The sequence below is a fragment of the Paralichthys olivaceus genome, chromosome 10 (genome assembly GCF_024713975.1).
Source record: "Paralichthys olivaceus isolate ysfri-2021 chromosome 10, ASM2471397v2, whole genome shotgun sequence".
NCBI classification, from domain to species: Eukaryota; Metazoa; Chordata; class Actinopteri; order Pleuronectiformes; family Paralichthyidae; genus Paralichthys; species Paralichthys olivaceus.
The window spans coordinates 11,243,336-11,268,869 of NC_091102.1; the positions used below are offsets into that span (position 1 = coordinate 11,243,336).

At 39.5% G+C, this 25,534-nt stretch overlaps 3 protein-coding genes across 4 annotated transcripts; all 3 read right to left on the bottom strand.

Annotated features, from left to right (window-relative positions):
* Positions 1-52: 52 nt before the first annotated feature.
* klhl41a (kelch-like family member 41a) lies at positions 53-4,136 on the bottom strand. The gene is made up of 6 exons (XM_020089807.2): positions 2,666-4,136; positions 2,317-2,474; positions 2,109-2,216; positions 1,827-2,012; positions 1,010-1,156; positions 53-888 (listed from the first exon to the last, which is right to left on the bottom strand). Exons 1-6 carry the CDS (start codon positions 3,758-3,760, stop codon positions 777-779), a joined length of 1,806 nt encoding a protein of 601 aa, XP_019945366.2. The 5' UTR covers positions 3,761-4,136; the 3' UTR covers positions 53-776.
* A 682-nt stretch (positions 4,137-4,818) lies between these two features.
* Positions 4,819-8,502, bottom strand: bbs5 (Bardet-Biedl syndrome 5). Its single transcript, XM_069532480.1, has 12 exons — positions 8,305-8,502; positions 8,066-8,148; positions 7,920-7,985; positions 7,583-7,632; positions 7,131-7,258; positions 6,905-7,040; positions 6,433-6,528; positions 6,046-6,108; positions 5,788-5,922; positions 5,513-5,596; positions 5,258-5,281; positions 4,819-5,156 (listed from the first exon to the last, which is right to left on the bottom strand). The coding sequence occupies exons 1-12, from the start codon at positions 8,364-8,366 to the stop codon at positions 5,055-5,057; spliced, it is 1,029 nt and encodes a 342-aa protein (XP_069388581.1). The 5' UTR covers positions 8,367-8,502; the 3' UTR covers positions 4,819-5,054.
* Positions 8,503-8,963: 461 nt separating this feature from the next.
* On the bottom strand, positions 8,964-25,321 carry col28a2a (collagen, type XXVIII, alpha 2a). 2 transcript variants are annotated; one of them, XM_020090161.2, is made up of 36 exons: positions 25,166-25,321; positions 24,926-25,072; positions 24,041-24,615; positions 23,482-23,502; positions 23,298-23,357; positions 22,043-22,096; positions 21,225-21,269; positions 21,107-21,133; positions 20,976-21,020; positions 20,844-20,888; positions 20,346-20,399; positions 18,980-19,048; positions 18,833-18,901; positions 18,628-18,696; positions 16,852-16,920; positions 15,854-15,922; positions 15,653-15,721; positions 15,246-15,314; positions 15,090-15,161; positions 14,841-14,909; positions 14,689-14,760; positions 14,489-14,557; positions 14,264-14,332; positions 14,086-14,154; positions 13,931-13,999; positions 13,786-13,854; positions 13,530-13,598; positions 13,194-13,262; positions 13,025-13,105; positions 12,638-12,673; positions 12,521-12,557; positions 11,782-12,339; positions 11,351-11,649; positions 10,996-11,245; positions 9,764-9,955; positions 8,964-9,670 (listed from the first exon to the last, which is right to left on the bottom strand). In XM_020090161.2, the coding sequence occupies exons 2-36, from the start codon at positions 25,059-25,061 to the stop codon at positions 9,663-9,665; spliced, it is 3,702 nt and encodes a 1,233-aa protein (XP_019945720.2). In that variant the 5' UTR covers positions 25,062-25,072; positions 25,166-25,321; the 3' UTR covers positions 8,964-9,662. The 2 variants fall into 2 exon arrangements, with proteins under 2 accessions (XP_019945720.2, XP_019945719.2); XM_020090160.2 differs by having other exon boundaries at positions 11,333-11,649.
* Between the last annotated feature and the right edge of the window lie 213 nt (positions 25,322-25,534).

The window sequence follows — 25,534 nt, forward strand, 5'->3', positions numbered from 1 at the left end:
TTTGTTTTTAAATTCTTTGAAAGGTAATTATTACAAATGAAAGTTTACAGTGTGTATATAATTTACTGTTATATTGATCTGATTTACTATTCTAATTCAAATAATCTACTTTAACGGGAGTCAATGTGTAAAGTCCCTGTATAGAAACATAGATAGGTCTTTTCTTTTAATGTTATATATGAATTTGCACAAACCTTCCAACATTTACATCAGCAGACATCTGACCCGTTATTGTTCTTGTATCAAAACAGAACTAATGTCTTGAAAGGGTGAAATTGAAATTTGTCAGACATATATATATATATATATATATATATATATATACACACACACACACACACACACAGGGCTCAATGTCCTTAGTGAGGAGATCCAATATTTAAGAGCCCTGTTCAAAATGCTAAGGCTCATGGATATTTAGAAAATAATACATTTGGTTGAACATAAAACTAACATGGCAGCAAATAAGAGGGCAATGATTTGTTAATGCCAAAGAGTCACACTACACACTTTAGATAAATAGAAGAGGAGCATTTCCAGATTAACAGAAAATATTTATTTCTATTCAAACCATTGAAACAAAAACTTCTGGTCCAAAACCCAGTAACACTTCCATGTTAGACATCATTGATGATGAATCATGATTTATATTGAAAAAAAAATACAAGTTAGCAGGATGTGTGTGATATGTTAAAATGACATTAGACCACAATGAGCCATTCTGAGGATGTACATGATACCTCTACAGCAGAAACCGGAGTGTCCCTGCACTGTTATTACAGTTTAGGCATTCTGGCTGCATTTAGACGCATGGACACACATGACGCTCCGGCTGCGTAACGCATCTCTTTGATCATTCCAGTCCACTGTTTCATGTCATCTTCATACCTGTAAAGAAGTGAAAAGATGTTAAGAGAGTTGCTTTGTACAAGAAAGTCACTGAAATCATGTTGATTACCACAGTATATTCATAAAATATGTTATATAAACCAAGTTAATAAACACTTACTGCCAAATGTCAGTGATTTCACCGGGGGCACACTCTTTGTTCTCATTCTCCACCAAAGCGAAGCCTCCGACAGCGTACAGCAGCCCATCACAGCTGACCAGGTTGACTGAACTCCTCTCCTGGGGAAACTCTGTGAAGGGTGACCACCTGCAACACAGTGCACTCAGTTGTATTCATGTGAAAGCTCCACCTTTCTGCCTATATATGGTAGAAAACTATATTTCAGTGACACAAATTAATCTTATTTCTTCTGTCATTTCTCGAATTTTGGTTGACGATTTAAGACTATACAGGTGAACTGCAGAGGGATCACAAACCCAAAAGGTTGTTGACTTCTGATTTACACAACTGCAACATTTAATAACCTGAAACTGATTTGAATGTTATATTTAAAGATAAAAATGTCACAAGAACAAAATCTTAAATAGTATTTGTTTTGCAGTCTGATGCATACACTTAAAGGAGACATAATCTGCTCATATTCAGATTAACAATTGTAATCTGGGTTATTATTTGAAAAGGCTTAGATGCTCTAATATTCAGGAAATGCATCACTTTCCTCATAATGCCCATAGCTGCAACTCCTCCGTTTATTCTTTACTGAGGCTTTTTGGGCTTGGCTAACTTGACGGACCCAAACCAGACTCCCCCTTTTTACAGACACATTACAAACTTCATAACCCACTAAAGGGAAGAGAAACTAAAAATGATTACTTTGTTTACTTTTACCTGGAAATGTTAGAGCGAGCCAAAAACATATCCAAATAAGAACCCACTTTAAAGAGTCCATCCTAACTTTAACAATAAAATTGCATACTTGTTGGTTGCAAAGTCATAGGCTTCACAGGCAGCTGTGAGTCCGTCTTCATTGACGCCTCCAGCCACAATAATTCTCCCTTTGTGGATAACTGCTCCGAACATCGATCTGGGCGTCGTCATGGAGGCCACCTCCTTCCACTCTGACCTCTTGTGGTTGTATGCAAACATCTTATTGGTTGATTTACTTTAGCGGTGAGATAAAATGATTTCAACAAGGGTAAGCATACAGTGAAAATCACATCTTGACTTCATATTTATTGCTCTGACATTGCGGTCTTACTTGTCATCTGTTTTGCCTCCGATACAGTAAACCAGCCCGTTCTCAGAGACAACACAGTGGCCGTGGATCTTCAGGGGCAACTTTTTTGTCTCAGTCCACTTCATTTTTCTAAAAGTGCAGATAAAGTAACAAAGCATATGTAACTACAAAATGCTTTCAATAAGAATCCATTGAATTAACAACCAAATGTCTGACGAGCTGAACTTACTCAGTGTCATAACACATAACTGTGTCATGCGACTCGTCGGACTGTAAATCTTTTCCTGCTACAGCAAAGATGAGATTCTCAAACTCCCCTATACCGAAGAGACACCTGGGGGAGGCCATTGGTGGCAGAGCGATCCATTCAGAAGAAAGACTGTCCAACTGTAAGACACATTTTGAGATATTTGTTAAAACAAAGCCCATCAAACTGAATATAATCTAATGAAAATTAAATGTTGCCTTTCAGTGGATACACTCGGTACAAGGACAAAATCCCTATACTAATGTGTAGTACCGAGTTTACCGGCCGAAAGGGAACATTGATTATATGCACAACCTCCAGTTTCTCCTACCTGGTAGAAGTAACATTGCAACGGGTTTTCTTTGTCTTCTTCATCGACAAAGAGTCCACCCAACACATACAGGTTGTTCTTCTTTGATGTCAGACTGACATGGTTTCGTGGGATGTGCTCAGACATCGCAGCGAGAAAGCATTCGTTCTCCTGGCTGTCGTAGGCCACAGCAGCAGTGTCATTGATCATCAGCACCATGTCTTTGGCATACATGCCATATCTGCGGCTATTGTTCAGGTAGCCAGGCAACTTTTCCTCCTCTCCTTCCTCTCCTTCCTCACCATCTTGTCCCTTTTTCTTCTCGGGCAGCTTCCCAGCAAAGGCTTCCTTGATGACTTTGATTTTCTTGAGAAGCTCTGGATCGGCCTTGATGAGGTCATCTTTCTCTACCTTTTCCTTGAAGTACTTCTCTGGGAGCAAACGGAAGCGAATGCAATCGAAAGCCTCTACCAAGGATTTCAAGTGCTTCTCTTTGTCCTTCCTGATCCACTTCATGAGAGTCTCAAACACCATTTCCTCCTTTTCCACATTTAGTGCATCTGCTCCAATAATAGCAAGGAGTTCAGGAGGAGAAAGGTCAAAGAAATCCTCATCCTTGGAAATGGTTTCAAACCGATCTGCGATGTGATCTCGAGCTGCCAGTGCCAATCGGGCGCAGTTCAGCATCAGTCCCAGTCTGTAGATGGCGAGGCAGTTTTTCTTTGATAGATGCTTCTGCAGGAAGTTCACACAGACCGTGAACACCGAGGGGATCTGGAAGCGATTGGCAACAACCAAAATATCCTGCACATTGTTCTCATTGATGTCTATGTCTGCTGAGTACATGTAGTTCACAATCACCTCCATTACATTGGGATCCACGTTCTCGAGAACAACCTCAGATTTTTTCAAATCCTTGCCATCCTCAGCGAAGTAAAGCTCCCGGAAATAAGGACTACATGCTGCCAGAATGAGCCGGTGGCAGGGGATGCTCCTGTCTCCAACTTTTAAGATACAGTCGATTAACTTATTCTCGTTCAGAAGCTCTTTGAGTCCGTCCTGGAGCAGAGTGCTCTGAAACAAACGCAGATCTTCCCTCAGGCCTTGGGGATCCATTCTCTCAGGACAGGAAGTGGATGAGCAGATGAGACCTGGACCGACTGTCCCAGCTTGTGAAGACAGAACTATAGGCACTTAGGTCTGAAGCCACTTCAATATAACTGTGCCTCTCTAAATATAGCCAACCACCCCATCCACAAAGTATTCAGCTTGGCCAAATCGGAGAGCTCACACAGCTGTCACAGAGCAGAAACAACTGTGACGGCCTTGTCACCTTGGAGATTAGTGACAACATTGTTGTACGGCGCCACAGAAATAGCCACTGATCTTTTCACTCGATTTACTCCTGTCTAACTAGAACAATTAAAATATATTCTTAAAAGAATTTGAGCAAAGAACATAGTAAAAGCACCACACGCTTAACACAATGTCAGGACCATGTGCTCTACTGGGCATGATGATGGATATGGCTGGTATTTACCACAGTCAAGAGTGTTCTAGGTACTTCTAAGTGTGTAGTGAGTCACAATCCTCTCATGGAAATGACTGTTTCCTTACAGTGTGTGATATAATGTTTGTGTGTAGTTCAGTACATCTACTGGGAAGTTACCTAACACGTGGACAGGGACAGTGAACAGCTGCTGTTGCAGCAGGTGACAGTTTGTCTTCCTTTCACATTTTTTAAATGCTTGTGCAGCTTTGTTGAGATCATTGTGTTCCTTCCCCATACAAATGAATTTTGTCTGATACATTGAAAAATAAATATTGTGTAACTGTGAGTAGGTTTACAGAGGGCTACCTGGCCTTTTTGATTATTTGTTATTTTATATTTAATTCATTATTTGACCGTCATCAAATTATTTATTGAAAATAATTCTTACCTCATTATTATTGTACTGTATTTTACTAATCTTTGTTGATGAGTTTACAATTGGCATTTCTTATATGTATGTTTCTGCACATTTTATGTAATTATATATATATATTTAAATATTGTTTTACTTTTTAAATCTTATTTTCTCTTTTGTTTGCTTGTTACTTTATCAAAACTCAACAAATATATTTTTGAAAAAACAAAAAACACCTAAATACTGACAAAAAAGTCCTCTATATAATTTATTTAAATACATGTATTTATTAGCTCTAAAACTGTACAAACTTTATATTTCACATTCTACCCATGACGATAAAATATATTTTATACAAATTACTCCACAATAAATTCTTCACACATGATATTGTCTTTTCTCATTATGAAAAATATGCATGGATGAGCTGTATAACTTTTTACCTGAGCTATAAATAGATACATTATTTTCTGAATAATGACACAATGTACTTGTACATTATTTCAGCCCATGACTTCCCACAGTCCATTAAGTGTGAAGCCATCTTTTAGCTTTTCGATGGCGAGGCCCAGGTCCTCAGAGAAAACTGGCTCACGGTCTTGTTGCTTTGAAAAAAAACAATGAACAAGTTAAGTTTAGAATACTCTACAACATACTCAATGATGTTGATTATCATTATTAATTAAAATATATTCTGACAGCTTACCTTATTGCCATCAGCAAAGTAGGCCTGAAAGGAAACAAACATAAACATATTCAATTAGCTGGACCACTAACTGTCTGTGATAATAGGTTATAGTTGTGTGATGAGCTCCACCCTATACAAACAGGAGCACTAGGCAACATAAATTCATGTTTGTTCATTCAGCTGAGGGGCATTAGCTAACAGCTATTCTGAGAGTCTGAAAACTAAACCACTGACTCCCAGAGGAGTGTCGTGGTGGCGAACAGACACACTCACAGTGAAAGCATCAGTCTGCTCATCAGGCTCAATTTCCACATCATCAGGGGGCTGTTCCACGGTGAGTTCTTCCAGGGGTTGGGGCTGTAATCATAGTCAGGACAAACAGCGCTATGACAACAAGATCAGCTGAACATATGGAAAACTATCAAAAACATTAATGAGGATCTAGGTTAAATAAATCTGGTTTTAAAAATGACATCATATATTACACCTTTTAAACGTTTTTTCAAAGTTTAGATTTATTATTTATTATTTAAGTCAGGTATTCCTACCTTTTCTTCCATTTCATAGTCCACTCCAAAGATAGGGTTGGCAGAGTAAACCTTATGCAATGAGTTGATTTCCTTCAGGGCGTCTTGAAGCTTATCCACAGGGTCGATCTTAAATCCAAGCACGTAGCCACCACTCTAAAACCAAAACAGACAAAGTATGTTCATAGATGAATTGATCCGAGAAGGATCTCCTATTATTACTATTCAATCATTGTTTTATGATCAGTGGAGGTGAATGACATGAAAATAAAACTTTACCTGACGTGAACTCTCTATCACCAAAGCCAGGCCAAACTTTGAGTCTCTTATTCTGATAGACCACTTAAAGGGGAGACAGATAAGAATACATAAAAAATACAAAGTTTCAAACTGAAAGAGAAACAAGATTATTGGTAGCAGCTCATGTACATGGGTTGTATCTGTGACTGACATGAAACATGTTAACAGGGATGGTATATGATGGTCACTACTGTCTACATTATAGTATCTAGTCCTTATAGAGATATCATTTCAAAATATTTTATCGACAAAGAAGCAGAAAACTGTTTGTGAAAATAAAAATAATGTTTATTAGAAGCTGAAATATTAGTTAAATAGAAGGTTTGACCATTGGATCTTTATTGATATTGAGTGTTTTATACTTACAATTTGGAGGAAAGGAATGCTGACATTGAAGCTCTCATTCATATTGGCATGCCACACGATCCGAACATTTGTGATGAAGAAAGTCCCAAGATTACCCTGAAAGAAAGAAAGAAAGAAAGACAACAGCGGAGGAGTTGGTAAAATCCAGTAACACAAATTTATTCAGTTATCTATTTATTACCAATAATCACATCAAATTAACAACAGTAACTTAAATAGAGGAATAAGAGTCAAACTGTATACACTGTATTTACATTTAATTAAGTTTGCAGCTTTTTTTATTTAGTACATTTTCTTACATCATGCTGTTTATTGCAATGATTAGAATTATTACAATTACAAGTCAGAAATCTCAAAATATTTGGGTTTTACTGTTATATGATAATTAGAGCTAGTCCAAGTTGAATCTGTATATGTAAACTATACATTAACTATCCTTTCAACAGACTCGTTTCATGATGAGCACCAGTACCTGATCACTGGATAAATTCCAAACTCCATTAATTTTATCATACACTTGCTCCCGGGGCAAAAGTCTCAGCTGCTTATTTTGAATGAGAGCAGCTCGCAGCTTCAGGTCCCTGTACATTTTAGAGGTCTCATAGGCTCTGCAACAAAACATGTGACAGACAGTGAGTAGGAAATATATTTGAAGTAGAAATGTAACAGGATTTAATAATTCCACAGCATTATTTTACCTGTGTACAGCAATGACAGAAGTAAAGAGCCGTGGACTTCCTGGAACCACATTTGTGAAAATGAACTCAAATCGTGTGTTGTTGGACTTTGTTAAGATGTAGAGCGCTTCAGTTTGACCTCTCAGTTTCTGGAGAAGAGCATTCAACAATTCTTAGATTTTCATTTTCATTCGCCTTTAATATACTACTTTGTTGTCAAAAGCCCTTTGTAAGCCCTTTGAATGTGATGTAAGTAAAGTTGATTATTTATTATTATTATATATAATACAGACAACAATTTTACAAAGTTGTCGAGGTTGGCAAATGTTTTCATTTAGGAAGTGAGTACAATATATCAGGTAATGCAGCATATGAAAAAATGGATGATGTGGATTTATATGTCATAATATTACAATAAAATATATAAGAATAAACTATTTAATAGTTACAGGAATTAAACCAGGTTTACTTACTGAGTTAGCTGTCCTTGTTGTGATGTTAATGATAGAGTTGTAACCCACAGCTGGAAATAAAAAAAGAAATGGCCATTACATGCAGTGTATTTTTCATTAAGTTTGTGAGACTTAATTGTTTAATTCTTCAGAAATTGAAATATTGTTTCTTATGAATCTTGAGATTTAGATGAGATTCATGCTAAATTGGGGTTGAACAGGGAAAAAAATTAATCCTCTGCTGCAAACTGTTTTAAACAGTGTTTTTATGCCCTGCAGTTCCAAGAGAGGGCAGAAACATTCAGCTCCTGGTGTGAGACTCAGAATCAAATACAGAAATCCGTTTGACCGTTCTTACACAAATTGACTCTTGGCAGGGCCAGGGAGTGCCAGATGATCCTCAGGTTAGTTACCAACAATCGTCCTGCAAAATAAAAAGGACAGGACCAGGTATTGAGTCTCTGATCAGCCACACACAAGTTGCACAGAGGGAGCGAGAACTACCTCGATCTCCGTTGTTTCCTTTCGTGTCCTCTATGGAGTCCAGACAGTCAATGAGCGCTTCTCCTGGACGGGTTTTCATCTGCCTGTGAACAGCGACACGTCGATAGACAGGTCGGTGTGTTATACAGTTACAATCCTAACATCTGCATGTCTGCTCTTCATACGACACGACACAGCAGGCCATGTAGCCTAGCTGAGCTAACCAGCTGCTACGAGGGAGAAATTCAGCGTAAACTTACTGCGCTGTGATGTCGAATCTCACGTCTCTGTCTTCCCACAGAGCGTCTAAAACAGACGCCATGGCCACAGGTGTTGAATCCCACAGGTTAGTTTATCCACGTTAACAGCCTGTGGTTGGTTTACCTGCGAGCCAAACGACCACTCGGTTAGCTAATCGGCTAATCTGAGCGAGCCTGTAGCGTCATAATCACCGTGGCAACAGACGGCAGGACGAGAGGGACAAACATATGACGGAATCAAACTGTCAAAATAAAAATAGATAAAAGACTCAATAACTCTTCAATGAAATAAAAATAACTGCAGAAATAAATGTAGAAATACATACATAGCCTTTTTTTTTTAAATATAATCAAACTTTTACTCTATGTATGTATGTGTCAAAACATTATGCAAGGCTTCAGAACTTAGTTTAAACAATGAAATTAGATTTCAAGCTTTCAAAGCAATTTAAGTTAAGCAATGGGTACTTTTCATTACTAAGAATCCAAAACATTTATTTCTCTGTATTGTGTATTTATTTTGTATAAAACTAAAAGTGTCCAAAAACTATATCTAACACTAATACTTGGAACCTTAAAGAAGGGTGCACAAATGTTTTAATATAATATTGGTATTAGTGATACTTTGCTGAACAAGCACATATGAAACACTCGACCACTCTTATTTTATATTTTATTATTAAAAAACATACAAAACAATTACACACATGCTGCCCAAGTAGACAGGCCTTTAAATTGATTGATTTCAGAATGCTTCAATAAGATGACACTCTCACCAGACCTCTGAAAACAGTACCCACAGGACACTACCCTTTATTACAGCTGCCAGGTACTAACCCGAATGGACATGTTGCAAAAGTAACAGAAAGAATGCACACAAAAAAAGTCAGGACGTATTTCAGCATATCAACATAATGTAAACAAACATCTCACTATTCACTATCTTGTTAGAAATATATTCAGTGTATGTAAAGCATATGGGTCCAAGAGGCAAATCTAAACCATAACTTATTTTATAGATTAGTTTTTAGCTCAGGTAAATTCCCTGAAGTTGTCACTTTGAACCCAGAACAGCGAGAATAAAGACTTTTTTCTCTTCTGTCCAATTTCTTTGAGGTAATACAGTCAGTTTTTGTAGAAGTTAATTAGTCAGTAAGTTCAAACAGCAACATACTGGCACCTGTCATCATTTGATTAATTTGTCATGACTATCCAACACGGCTTTGCTATTTGACCAAAAAATACATTTGCGTGACAAAAGTGCATGACATTTTTGAACATGTTAAAAGAACAAATCAGCAGAATGTAGAAGAGAAATGTCCACTTTCTGTCACGTTCTGTTTCTTCCTTTCTTCCTTTTATCCAGCTAGAGACAGAGAAGTGTAACAGATAGATAAGAATAAGAATAATAAGACAACAATCGTAATATATTTGCTGTTACAAAATCTCTAACTGTCACCTGTTCTGGATAGGACACAAGTCTCCTTGCATTCATCCTCTGTTTCATAACGGTTGTCATTTCCGCCACAGCCTCCATACCAAAACTGTGCACAGGAGTTGGCCTTTTTGTCATAGTACCAGCGGATAATGTAGTCCCGGCAGGTACCTTGGTCCAGGTTGAGGTTACAGCGGGAACCAGGAATAGTGGCCTCTGCAGGAGAAATGGTGAGTGAGATACACATGTGTTGTTAGTATAGAACAGAAGCACAATCTGCAGCCTCCAAAATGACCATGCAGTTGTATTAAAACTGCTCACTTAACAGTTTTAACTGAAACAGAGCATTTTAACCGTCACTGATGTGGGATCTATTGTAGGGTTGTTGTGCTTGACTGCACTAGTTTTCACTAGGTGTACCAAATAATTTGGTAAGCAGGTTTTGGTATAAAGAGCAATGCACAAAGGAAATGGGGGAGTTGCTCACAGCTGGAACACTACACAGATTGTTGGAGGTGATGAAACAACAAAACACAAAAGTAAAAATAAACTGGTTAGGAGAGCCAGCTCGGTCTTGGACTGCCCTCTGGATTCCACTTAGAAAGTAGGTGAGAGAAGGGTGTAAGTGAAGCTGGATTCCATCATGGACACCTCTCACCCCTGTACATGACAGTGTCATGACAGTGTCATGACAGTGTCATGTAAGGGCCCCGAGCTGCTCTTTCAGCAGCAGACTGCTGCACCCACAGTGCAAGTAGGAACGCTTCTGCAGGTCCTTCAATCCCTCAGCTGTCAGACTCTACAACACCATCCAGAATGTAAAATAAATGCTGCAAATTTGTATTTATACCAGAATTCCTTTCTTTCTTTATACTATATTGCATACTATTGTGAATGTATACCTATATATTTACATACAACTTCTACAGTTGTACTATATAGAATATACAGTTTTTAGTTTACTATATATATATGTATATATATGTATAGCATACTATACTCATATTCTTTTTGTATACCAAATCTGCCTATACACGTATAAAGTCTAACCTGCACACATAATTTTGTTTGCAGTAGATCTTTTTACATAATCTGTATGCTGTTAGTATACATTATTGCAGAATGTTGTACACAACTTAGGGCCATGTCTTTTCATATCAGATATCTTGGCTTGTGTCTATAACATTGAAGATGGCACTATCATGTCAGAATGTTCCCTGTGAAAAAGGTCTACTGAGCAGGAGTGCCGTTCTCACCTTCAGGCAGTACTGGAGTCACCACTGGTTGCAGTTGATTAGAGTTTAAGGATGAAACTGAACCCAGCGTTGACGAAGACTTTGCTGATGAGGATGAGGAGGAAGAAGATGATATGACTACACCATTGGGGACAAAGCTTTCTCTCACAGAAGGCTCAGGCAATGTTGTTTTGTTAACAACAGCCGCTGTGCTGCTGCTCCGCACTTGGGCTCTGATGTCTAAATCTTCACCATCATCCTCTTCCACCACCTAGAGTAAAACAACATAACATTTTTTTTACCAGAGATAAATTTTGAACAATCAGGAGAGAAAAAAAGCATTTTCAGGGATACAAACTTGGTGTTTCAGCAAGACCTGAATAGGGAGAGGATCAGCACTGATGGGCAGAGTGAAAGTGTCTCCAGGGCCGCGGTGGTTGGTGCGTCTCTGGTTTTGAATCTCCTCTTGGTAGTTATAAGTATTTCCATTGTTCCCATATCCATTGTTTCCATAAACATAACCATTATTACCATGGCCATTATATCCATTGTGTCCATTGTGTCCATTGACACTATGCCCATTGTTGCCGTTCCAGTGGCCATTTGCGATGCGATTGTAAAAGATTGCGCCGTTTTCATCTTCACAGAACTGATTGACGAGCTGAGACTCCAGTGCTGAAAAAAAAAAGAAATCAGTTCTGTTAATTTACAACTTTACAACCTGTCGGTTGACAACAATTAGTGTTATGTTCTCATGAAGACACAGCTTAAGGAATAATATTTACAACATCTGGCTGTGAATATCACCTGGTAGTGTGTTGAAGTCATCAATAAGGTACATGTGTTCACTGTCGGGGTCAGAGGCAATGAGGTTGAGTTCCCTCAGGAATTCAGTCTGCGTAGGATCAGACGAATTGACGATCCCCAGTGCATACATCTCGATGTTGGCAGCATGGGCCTCCCTCACAGCTATGTCAAGCTTAACAGGCTCTCGCTTGTCGGTCTGACCATCGGTGATGACGATGGCCACTTTCCTGACTCCAGGCCGAGCGCTGAAAAAAGCCTCCTGAGTGGCTTTTCGGATGGCGGTGCCAGTGTAGGTGCCCTCACCCATGTAAGGCATTTTCCTGATCGCCTGCTTGACATCCTGTTTGCTCATGTAGCGAACCAAGTTGAATTCCAAATGGACCTCCAGACTGTAGAGGACCAATCCGATTCTGGTGGCGTTTCGACCAACTGTGGTGCGGTCCACCAGCCGTGTGACAAAGTCTTTGATGATTTCAAAGTTCTCAGGGCCGACACTTTCTGAGCTGTCGATTACAAACACAAGCTCCATGGGCCGCTCCTTGCACTTGATGCCACATCCTGAAAAAAAATAAGGTCCATAGGTTTTAGCTTGTCTCACAAGCATTTTTATAGAAACTCGTTTATCAGGGTCTCCAGTACTGTACGTTACCCAATGCTAGTTAAGGGCAAAATATACAGTAGCATGAACAGCTCTGTAACAATGGACAATAGTTTAACTAGAGCTGACTAGTGGTCTTACCACAGATTTCTTTGATCAGCTTAATAATGTCTTCTCTCTGTAAAACATGGAACATTCTCATTAGTATCAAATCCCTATACTTTGTTGAGTGGTCAAACATTGAATTTATAAACTTACCGTCAGGCCTGTTTCTCCTTTTGCTCCTGGCTTCCCCTGGGATTTGAGAAAAGTTTTCAATTTGTGGTAAGTAGTTCAGTTTCTATGTCATAGGTTAGTAATGCTAATCATGATTATTGTTATTCTGTATTTCATTATTATTGTATCAAACCAATTATTTTGACAGTATAATTGCTTCCATGTGCTATACACACACACACACTATAACCTGATTGTTCTGGATTATGAAAAGCATAAATTTTACAAATTTTTAATTGTACTTCCTCAGTGCATTATACAAGGACATTTAATTGAAAAGGCCTTCTGAAGATTTCATCTGATGAACGATCTGATGAACGATCACATTCATACAGTTAGTAAAGTAAAAATGGCAATGTCAGTACTTACTGCTTCACCAGCGACTCCAGGATCTCCCAATTCTCCTTTTAAACCTTTCATTCCCCTCTCACCCTGTAATCCACGATCACCCTGTAACAAGGAGAGTATTGTCAGTCTAGTCAAAGACTGCTTAATCACATGTCATTCCATTTTTGAAAGCTACATAGAAATGTCTCACCTTAGGCCCAGGAAAGCCATCTCCTTGTGGACCTCTCGGCCCAGTCATACCTTGAGATCCAGGCTCTCCCTGAAATTAGACTGTACTGTAGACTGACTGTACATGGGACACATTCATCCAAACACTTGAAAGATCTTAAATTACTTTTATGATTTGTCCTGCAGCTAGTTCGTCAGACAGTTCTCTACTGTGTAACTTGTCAGAAATAATGAATTAAATCCTATTGCTTCACACTTGTTACAAGGAAGTAAAACTGTGAAACAAACTTGATTATGAGAAGATTGGTAAATGTCAGTAATGAAATTTTTCCATAAACTGTAAACCACAATCATTTACCTTTGGACCTTGAATGCCTTCGCCTTGAGGTCCAATTGAACCAGGGGGTCCTGATCTCCCAACATTACCCTTTAAACAAAGTTTTGAAAGTAATCAAGAGACTTGTTTACGACCAACTTGCATTTAGTCAATGATCAAATAGTATATGGTGAGTGGTTTATATGATTATATATTAGTCGGGACTCAGATTATACTATCAATTGTAATTAAATTGATTTGAGTGGTTTGTATCTCAATGTCCAATAATGTTTCTTACCGGTGGACCTTGTAAGCCCTCCCCAGGTGGACCAGGCAAACCTGGCAATCCTCTAAACCCAACATCACCCTAGAATAGACATGACAATATCAAACAGAACGTCAAACAACCAACAAAAACAACAACTCTTAGACTTGACACAAACCTTGGGACCAGGAATTCCAATTCCCTCTGGGCCTGATTCTCCTGGTAAGCCTGGCAGGCCTGGAGGACCCTAAAAGATGATGCTTAAATTAGTTCAGACTGTGCCAACATCCACAGGGTTTTTATTTATATTAATTTTTGGTTGGTGATACAAACCACAGGGCCAGGAAAGCCTTCTCCTTTTGGACCATGTGGACCCGGTAAACCTGGATGACCATGATCACCCTGGTCAAACAAAATTCATTGATGAAGACCAATAACATGTTGCAGTCCATGCAAACATGGTTTTCAAAGTTCTAAAAACACTCTAAAATAAAAGAATAATGGTATTTACCTTTGGACCGGGCAGTCCAAGGCCGGTTTCCCCAACAGGACCATGGGGCCCAATAGGACCTTGATCACCCTGAAGACAGGACAGTCAAGTCAAATTGATTCTTGGCTGCAACAGTGTTTGGTTGTATTACATCCCATCAGACACTATCTGGAAATTCCTTGGGATGTGTGGTTATAAATGTGTGGTCTAACTGCCAAGGTAGATGATAAGTGTTTATTCATTTACCTTTGGACCGGATATAGACCGTCCTGGCTGACCTGGGATGCCCTGATGACCTGGTATTCCACGTTCTCCCTGGAAAGTAAGAAATGGTTAGAGACGGAACATCCTCTTTATTGACAATACTTCAGATACCAATACCAGGTGTGTTTTTGGTTGTAGGAGGAAGCTATCATACCATAGAAAAATACCACATTAATTCTTACCTTTGGTCCAGAGGGTCCTGAAATCCCTGGAGGCCCATGTAACCCACGGATACCCCTCATACCCTGGTCACCCTGGACAGAACCATACATTATCTGATTAGCATTTCACCAGATAAAAAATGTGAACTACTATGGTATAATTTAGATCATACTTTCTCCCCTTGAATGCCAATTCCTTGTGCTCCCTCAGGACCTCTTGAACCAGGTAAACCAGGCTCCCCCTAAAAGAGGAACATTAGAAGAGATGAAGAAACAATCTTTTCAACACAAAGAGTTCTGGAAATAATCTTGTTTTTCATTGTAAGTCAGTGGACAAAGGGAAGGACGGTATGGTTCAGATACAAAGAGGAAATTGGGTTACACAGTAGAGGTTTTCCACTAAATTGGATTAAAAACTGTACCTTCTGTCCTGGAGCTCCATCCTCTCCTGGAAGACCAGGCAGCCCACCCAAACCAGCTGCTCCAGGCTCTCCCTGTAAAAGCAACAAATAGATTCATAGATTCGGTCCACGGGCAGTAATATATCAAATTGTTTTGTTAAAGACGTGTTGAATTACCTTTGAACCAGGGTCACCAATGCCTCTCTCTCCTGTACCTCCCTGCTCTCCTGGTAAACCTTGATCTCCCTAGAAATAGAAACAGCAAAATGGCATGGGTCATCATTAAAAATGTAACGCAGCATCAAGATCAATCTTTACCCTGAGAACATAAGCCTGTATAACTCTTCTGACTTCCCCTTTAACACAGCCAACAAGAATGGTCACTTCAAATATACCGAATGTTTACTATCTATTTAACCATTCGCACTGTGGCGTATAATCCTGTGAAAGGTCTAAATCTGTACACTCATCCATCTTGCCATATCTGCTGCTTGGTACTCTATATATACTGTTGTATTTTTTCACATATTAATTTGACCAAATAAGCAAATGGACTCTTGAATTTTACAGGTGTTTTAACAAACCTTAGGTCCAGATAAACCTTCTCCTGGTAGCCCTCTGACTCCTGGTGGACCTCTTGGACCCTCAGTTCCCTGTGTAACAATAAAGAGTAGAGGAATATAATTACAGGATGTTCTACTATTGCATTTGTTTGTATATAAGAGTGTGACAGAGACATGAGATACACAACTTTTTAAACATTTAGAGAACATTATCCTGCTGACCTTTTCTCCCTGTATGCCGACTCCTGTCAGTCCAGGTGGCCCAAGAGGACCTGGAGGCCCCAGTTCACCCTAGAAGTAAAACACCATTGACAGGTCAATACCCTAAACTGTATATAAAGATGGACGACAAGAAAGCACCCCAAAAGTAAAGCTAAATCACACCCATCCTCCCTCAAGTCATTGGAAGGAACAAGAGCCAAACTAAAAAGTAAATTTGACAAAACAATTTTTTTGCAAAGACGATTTCTGTCATTTTAGTGTGATTCTTATCACACTGCTGTTTGTTGAACTGCTCATTTTTTCAAAAAATGTGGTTTTAATTATTAATTTGATGATATAAAAACGGGGTGAAATGTTTTGATTGACAGCTGAGACTGACTCAGAACTTTATTATCCACCAAAGTGGAAATTTTCTTCAGCTTGCCAATAAATGACCACTTGAAGACAATCATAAAAACAAGTAAAAATGAAAGACATAGAGTCATTACATAAGGCAACATAAAGAGACAACATAAAACAACATAAACAGGCACATACACAGGGTTGTATTGCACACAAAAAGAGTTCTTGTCATAGCCTACCCATGGACTACATGTCACTTTGTGGAGTTAAGAAAAATTATGGCACTTTTTAAAAAAACTTTCTACAGCACCTCCCAGAGCTAGTGGTTCCCTCTAATTATACTACAGACACCAGCCACAACATTGAAACCAGCTGTCTAATATTATAGTGGGTAGTTCTAATACTGTGGCTGATATGTATTACCTTTATAGTCACACAGTATTTATAGCACATGGTGTAGCCCCTCTTTACCACCATTAACTTTAAACTTTTCCATATTAACCAGATGTTTAATGTAGGTCTCCCTAATCTCCTCTTGTCTCCATCTAGTGTTTCAAAGAGCTGGGAGAACATTTGGGCTCTTTTGTGTATTTCATTTATGCCTTTTTGTGTGCAGCAGTGAATATTCTTTGTTAGATTATACATTTAGAACCCACCCTTTCTCCTTTGATTCCTGCACCCTGCTGTCCCCTTGGCCCCCTCTGTCCTGGGAGCCCCCGATCACCCTGTGGAAACAAAATCAGGTCATGTTTGTCAGTTACATCACAGCCTCTTGAGATTGGGTCAAAGCCAAATTTGCATTGTTCTCAGTGAAGAGAGTATGGAAGAAAGAGCATGTTGGCTCCTGTTAGCAATTTATGATTGATGCACAGTGATCCTATGCACAAGGAATGATACTGTTTTTTTTTTCAACTTTCTTTGTGATTCTTCAACTTTTTCCACTGCCCGTGAATAATGAAGTGCAAGGGGCTGATGATAGGAATTGAACAAGCAATCCAAGTCTAATGAAATTACAGACAAACCAACCTGATCTGAGAACATGTGAGAGATCCCCCTTTTACAAGATGTAGAAGTGAGCGGAGAAGTAAAACTTACAACAGCCAGGAAGTCTGGCACAGGTCGAACAGATGTGTAGTTGCTTGAGGACATTTCCCAGCGATCATTTTCAGAGAGCTTCCTTCGACCAATAAAAGTGTCCAAAAGATTTCCTCAAGAACCTCATAATTATGTTCCTTACATTGTCAGATTTACTCACAGGCTCTGTCATGGGCCGCAGTAAAAATGAGACATGTTGCTGTCATTTATAATCCTCATGTATATTTTACTCAGTGAGCCTCATCCTATTGCGTCCAGTCTTGCATGTGACGTTAAAACTCTAGTTGACTCCCTGCTGTATCCTTCTGAATGAGGAGTTTGCTGTCCATTGTAAAATACAATGTTCCATTGTGAGGCATGTTGCAGCATGGGAAAATAATTTTTTTTACAGGTTTAACACATCAGCTGCAAGGCTTGAATAAACATCTGAGCTGTGAGCCATTGAGTTGGAACAGAGTGAGATGTGGTTTTGACAGATGTGGGCCATGAACTGCAGAATGCCCCTGTTACCTACAATTACACTGAAAGATCAGGAAGACTGTCAGCACACTGTGTTTCTATGTTAATTTTAGGCCTGGAAGCATTTTTCTATGAGCAATGCCAGCCACACACACTGGCAGCTGATGTCCCATTACTTTCAGGATCCAACAATGAATCTATGTGGTATTTATGCAAATGGGTTTTTAACAATTAGAGCAGGTAGTTATTTAGATCAAGTAGTAATGAAACAACTGCTTGTAAACAAATTGGTTGAGAAATCTCTGTTTTGCGTTTTACAGAATGTCTGCTGCCCCTTATTTTATATGGATATCATGTTAATACAGAAGTGACACAGAAGTAAACACAGGCAACATGACTCGACAGGATTAACTTGTAGTAAGACTTAAAGATCAACAGAGCGTGATGCCAACTATCCTGAAGCCAAGAAAAAAAATTGTATTCACTTGCTGCTGTTCTTTTGATGTTTCCTGTCAAATATGACACCTTGGAGAGTTATTACAGTGGTTCAAGCTCTGGTTCTTCAGATATTTGATTTTCTACTTAAAATGGGCTTTGATTACATTTCCAGAGGCACTGTAGAGATTAGATTAATGCTGTTTCACATATTTACCCCTGATCCATTACTTCAGCAGCTTCACTAGAGGTTAAAAGCTTTCTTCAAGGGCAGCTTGACAGAATCATCAGTGCAGGGGTTAGAGGGGTCTTTGCTTACTCTGTTCTACCTTCAAGAATGTATTTATCTCTTTGTAATCTCTTACCTATACTGTATACTGTAGTTTGACCTAGACAATGTTACTGTTGTTTGATATTATTATTTGTCAAAATAATAGGCCTACCTTTGACCCAGGGAACCCTTCACCCTGGGGTCCTTTCTCCCCTTGAATGCCTTGTGGCCCTTGAGGTCCCTGTAAACAAAGCCAGAGTGTTGAATATGTCACCCGATCAGTACATTTTAGAGAGAATTTAACAATGATACAACTACGGCCATTACAGACAAAACAGTTTAAAAATTTGCCATAGACAGTTTGGTAATTAACTTACAGGAAGTCCGGGTTCACCCACTCCTTGAGGACCAGGAGGTCCTGGCCTTCCCTGGAACCCCATGTCACCCTGCAGATTTACATAATGTTTTAGTTTAATAACAGCAACCCAAATAAACGACAATAAATAAACAATCACACAACTTACTTTTGGTCCAGCAAGTCCAATACCAGTTTCCCCCTGAATTCCTGTAAGGCCAGGTGGGCCACGTTCACCCTGTGATGACAAAAATAACAACACTTGACAAAAGTTTACACTGGAATTAAAAACTAGACTTGATTGACACACAAACACATGTAGACGAGATGTTTCTTTGGAGCTCAAATGAATGCAATCTTTCAGCTGTTGTGTGCACTGTAAATTGGGGGGTGGGCGAGGTATTTGATCTCTTCCTGCAGGTCAGGACAAATATGAACGAAACCTAAGCTCCTGTAATGTCTCAATGTTTATCCCCAAACAATTGAGAATTGGTGGAAGCTCTGTTGTTTTTAGTTTTTTTTGGTTCAACTTCCTGGATTTTCTGCCTGCAGGTGTTTTGTTTTATCCCATTTGATTTCTGTTCCTGTCTGCTGGTGTTGCTGGGTATATATATATAATCTGCTATGCTTAGCCATCCTCTTATGTCATTCTTTAATTCTGTATTCCCTCTTTGCCTCTCAATCGAGAAGCTCACTCCATTGGACGTGGACTGGATAGGAGTATTAACCTGTTTCTGAGACCTGCCAGAATCAGTATCCTATAGGTAGTAGGCCAAACTAAAAAGAATGTTCTGGTCAAAAAAGTTCTCAAAGATAGTATCTGTCATTTTAGGTCATTCAAATCACACTCAATGTATGACACAAAGAGATGTAATCGTTCTGGTTGAATTTGTCTTATTGTTCATAAAAATGTAACCAAAATAATTAGCTAAACAGTCATTCCTTTTTTTAGTCATAGTCATTGCTTTGTAATAACCGTTAAGTTGGGGGGCATAGTAAAATCATATTTAAATATGTATTTTTAATCTAAAAAAATATATAATTAAAAACATATAAAAGCATTTCTTTCAGCAGTCTGTTTTTTGGATCTAATGCAAATTACACTAAAAAGAGACCACCAAGATTGCTGTTAATCTTTGCAAATACCACCTACAAGTATGTCTTCGCATGGCAAGACTGAGCATATACATTGACTACTCATGTATGTTTTTAACAGGAGCTCTTGTTGGAGAAGCTGACAATGCTGTAGGCACTTTCCAGTCTGTATTTAGAAACAGGATACACACAGGAGAAGCACTAGTATGATGTTTTTTCTATGTTGGTGAATAACAGTAATAATGGTGAGGACTTCGGCTCATTGCCAAATGTTCATGTAGGGGTTTATTAGCAGACAAACAGGCCTCTGTGCAGGATGGTTAAGTGTCTGGGTGGTAAAACGCCAACCTCTTGTTTAAACTAATCACAAAAGGAAATGTAAAGGTCACAGCAGATGTGCACGATGAGTTGAAGTGAGAGTTCTTCAGAAAGGGGCTGACCTGCTTTCCCTGAGGGCCCTCTGGTCCGCTGTCTCCATGTGGTCCTGGTACGCCCTGGGCAGAGACAACAAGCAACCATTAATTATAAAACAACCAGACATTTGGTTTGTACATTACTCTGTATGGATAGGGGGAAATGTTTGACATAATATGGTAATGTTTTAAGCTATTGAGTGAATTTTCCTCTAGTTTGACTTGTCTGACTTGTAAAGAGAGATTGGGTAGGCAGGTGCTTTGTACCTGCTGCAGTGTTACGTTTTTAATGAACATTGTCGTTGACTGACACTGTAGTTGTTGTTAAGTTGGTTGTACTGTCATGCTAATATATATCTATTGTTCTATGTTAATGATTATCTATCTGAAATTAGTTGCATTGTACATACTTTTAAGTATCCAGAGTTTCCATGGACTGTAGGTAAAACATCTTTGTTCTCTTCTGTGTGACTGTTTAAACAATATAAAGTCTTAATGAACAAAGACACGTGAATTATGACTAACCTGAAGGCCTCTGACTCCTCTTGCACCAAGTGCACCCTCAGGACCCTGGAGGAAAGAGAATGAGCCACAACATCAAATACAATGTTTTTTAAACTGCAAACATGATATTCAATATGAGCAGTGTCACCGTACCCTGTCTCCTTTGATTCCTGGAGTTCCACAATCACCCCCCTCACCCTGTGTAGAGATTGAAAGTACAGCACAGGTCCATTTTATGTGCAGCAAAATAAAATATCATCATTGTCAAAACCTGAATTGCATACCTTATCTCCTTTCAGACCCAATTTTCCCTGCAAATAGAAAACATGGAATATGTGTGAACAAACAAATATGACAGTAGTGAATATGTTCTTTATTTTGGTAATAAATATCAGCATTTACCTCAGCACCTTCTCGTCCAGGTAGTCCACTCAATCCTGCTTCCCCCTGATATGACGGGATTACACTGACTCATTATATTAATCAATGTTAGTTTGTCCAACCTGTTGTAGATGTTCAGAGTCTGACCACACAGTTATAAACAACTTTATATAACTTTATATTTTAAAACAACAAATTCTAAAATTGTGCAAAATATACAGGAACAGATCCAATAAAATCAATCAGCAGATTAAAACACCAATAAAACAGGTTCTGAAGATTGTTCACAGTTGTGTCAAACAATGTCAAATGCTCGATCAACAAGCATATTTAAAGTTACAGCTACATATCATCAGTGCAACAATAAAGGTTGTAACATTGTCTATAAATAGAACCGATTAAGTATACAAAATAGAAAACAGGGCCCAATATTAAACCTTGGGGTACTCCACAGGAGATCAGTGAAGGGTAAGACGCAAGAGATCATAATATGCTCAATATTTGCATAAATACTTTTCACTAAATGTGAGTCAGTAGCTAATGTTACTTCAAAATTACTCAAAACATGCATATTATTGATAATCACAGATAACATGATAAATTTAAAATTTAAATAACATACAAACAAAAACATATTAAAAATATCCACAAACTACTGTTCACTATGGACTATGACACATATATTCCTTTTTTTAAAGTTTTGCTCAATGGATCCCAATTCACAGACTCTGGATGGCCCAAAACGGAAACATATAATTTAGGAGTGCACTCAGGTGGGGTTAAAAAAGCTCCCCCAGCTAAGAATGTCATAGCCCATATGTCCATCAGAAACCACCAACCTTTTGCCCTTTAAACCCGGGGGTTCCATCATCTCCAGATCGACCTTTCTTCCCCTGGAGAACGAAACAAAATATGGGTCAAGAGTAAGATCATTTGTTCTCCTGAGTGTTTTTCTCTCCTGTCAGTATGCATTAATGCACTAATGACAAATACACAAGTTCAGGACCCATAACCTGAAAATCAAAGGTTTTGATTACTACGTAGTTTGCAAAGTCAAAGTGCAAAGATTTTTTTCCACTATAGAAAGACCCTGTGCAATACAGACAGGCTGAGAAAATACTGGGCCCGTGTCTGAATGTGTCTGCTCATGGATTTGTCGGCTGAACGACAGATGACGCCATTAGTGGGCATGAGGTGTCTTGTCCACAGAGTCAGAGGTCATTGTCTCGAGCTGCACCTGGACACTGAGTTTCAGTTGCCGTTCACCAGAAATCAAGACCATTAAACTAATTAGGGTAATTAAGAGAACCTTTCGGTCTTAGTGTAAGAATTTGAAGAATCTTTCTGAGGAGGCATCTGGTTAATGACCACGCAGCTGTCTGTCAGCAACGTGATTACCTGTCCGGTCGCTGGAAAGCTTCACATTACCAATGCACTATGAGAAGGAGAGGGGATCGAACGGTAGTTTGGAAATATGTCTGAAAGTGCTTGTGGATACTTAGAGGGGCTGCGAATGTCTTCCTCTACTATCAACCATAGGAACAGTAGAATATCTGGTTCTCCATACTGTACTCCCTCATCCTGTGTCCCTGTCTCACTGACCTGGTGGCAGAAGAGGTTGTATGTCAGATTAATGATGGCCAAAGGTCCAGTTTTATAGGGAGAAGAGCTCTAAATGTGGTGCCTCTGGTTTCCATGGGGGACATCTTATGTTGCATGAGAAATGCACTGTAACTAGCTGAGACAGGGCACATGGAGTAGTACAAACATATTTCTCTGGGAAATACAATCCACCGTCTCTCCTCTTCTTTTCCTGTTGCCATAGGTTTGCTTTTAGAATGTGGGACTGCACCACCTGTCCACTTACTGTGTGTTTGCAAATGCCTGCAAGCCGTACGGGTGGGGGAGAAGCAACAGTTATCCTGATTGTTCAAAACAGCACAATTACCATACCTGAAATAACAGGATCTAAGTCAGATTTCTCCAAGCCAGATTTCTGAAATCGTTTGTTCTGTCAAATGTCTGTGACACTTCAAAAGGAAAACTGATCTTTGGTTGTAGGGTATTTTGAAAAGTTTGAGGATAGGTACTCACCGCAGGCCCACTGGGTCCCCTCTCCCCTTTCTCGCAAGCACATCTCTGAGCCAGAGGGCACTTCAAAAAGAAGAGACATTGCTAAGCTGTCATGGGTGTAATCCTACACAATCCTACACAAAGTGGGCATCTTCACCCAATTACACATCATTAAATGTCTGTATCAGTTAACTGTAATACTTACTCCTTCGTCAGCCAAGCCAGTCTGCAAAGAAATGAGAAGTTGATGAAAAACATCATCAGGTTTGCTCGTTCATTACATATGTAGATGTGTTATAATAACTCAATGTAGCTACACACAACACAAAGAAAAGCTGATAAAGACAGATAGCATTCCTGAAAACTTCTAGGTTAAGCATCTTCTACACCTCGAGATGAAGCGGAATTAATTGCATAACTTTTGTGTTGCTGTAAAGAAAATCCAACCTTTTTCCACATAGAGGAATGTGATGTGAGAGCTTTTCCTAAAAGTGACGCTAAGCTAAACCACCTTTAAAGGAAATCCAGGGGATAAACTCATAAAAACTTGTTTTTTGTGTAAATTCTCTGGAGAAAAACTTAAATCCAGAGCTGTCACACACATTTTTTTCCCTTTGTCTCTCTGCTGCATTATCGTCATTCCATCTCTATATGAATACCTGAACAAGCCCGTATGTGTCAACTCCCAATAGATGATTTGTCAAAACAAATGCACGACTTTTCTCCTAAGTGCTCTCCGCTGAAAGGCGAGGTATTTTACTCACAATCTCAGTGACGATTTTGTTGACTATGTTTTCCTCCTGTAAATTGTGGAGGAAGTGGGAGGCAGGGGAGCTGGCGAGCAGACGCAGCTGGGCTACATTGGCTGGCTCATTGGCTGCCCAAGTGATTCCCAGGGTGAAGAACCTGACACCCTGGTTCTTGGCATCAGCAACAGCGGAGAAGATGTCAGGGTTCCTTGGGTGGGAAATGCCATCTGTGAGGAGGATGGCCACTTTGATGCTGCCGGGACTGGATTGCTCCAGGTAGATCTTGGTCATGTTGGTGATGGCGTAGGTGGTGTAGGTTCCATGCCCGATGTAGATGATGGGAGCAATCAGGGTCTTGAAGTTCTCCGTGCCCCTCCAGTCTCTGAAGGTTTGCTCTGTAATGACATGGCTGCTGTACTGCAACAGGGCCACCCTCAAACTCAGGCTGCGTCCGGTTTGCAGTCGAACCCCTTGGAGTTTGTCCACCATGTTCATGGCGAACTGCTTTTCCTGCTCATGGTTGTCCTTAGCGCTCTCAGAGCTGTCCAGGAGGAAGGAGAGCTCCAAGCTACAGTCCTCGTCTAGGATGGCTGTGTGCACACAGAACAAGATGCAGGACTTTCCATTGTCATTACAACCCATCAACAAGTTGTTCTTTCAGTGATTTCAATGATTTACTACATTTTCAGTGAATTTCATGTCAAAACCTTGCATTTTGTCTTACAAATCTCAAGGTCTTTATACAATGTGTACATATATAAATCCTAATTAGGGTTTTGTTTGATAGAAATTAGGGAAAACATACACACATAAACCACCTAAAAGACTGAGTGATGCATCACAGCAATTTAACGAGCTCCAAAAAGACTGAATATTTTTGTTTTTCATTCATTTTCTTACCTTGTCCGTCATGAATATTTGCAGCCAGAGGTTTGCCTCTGGATTTCTTCGCAGTTTTCCTCTCCTCATGGTGGTCCTGGGCCCAGACACTGGTCAGTGCAGTGACTAGCAGCACTGATGTAAAGGAGGGGAACATCCTTGTCCCAGCTATGAAGAAAAATGGCAACAAGAATTTCAATCAATGTTACTGTCAACAAAAAGTAGTTATAGTAGTAATAAATCCTTAAAACACTGACTTACTTTCAAGCCTCCTTTGGTAACACTGTATCTCAGTTTGAGTGCAGCCCAAAATGTAGATGTGACAAAGGCAGCAGGGACAGCAGAGGACCCGGGGTGCAGAGCGGGCTCCAGTCAGCTCATTGATTCTGCAGCAGCCGCAGTCGTTTCAGTCATTCTGTGGAGTGGAGAGTGAGCGACCCTGAGACGCTCATGCCTCCTTTATAAGACGGCACCTTCAGACCACATCCCATGGAGCCTTGCCAAGACTCCAGTTCTGCCCTCAGGGTAGGGGGGGTGGCCGCATGCAAGAGTGAAGCAACATTGTGTGTTTGCTGAATTTAGTGTCTTGATCACTACAAGCACAATAAACTGCAGATACATAGGTATAGG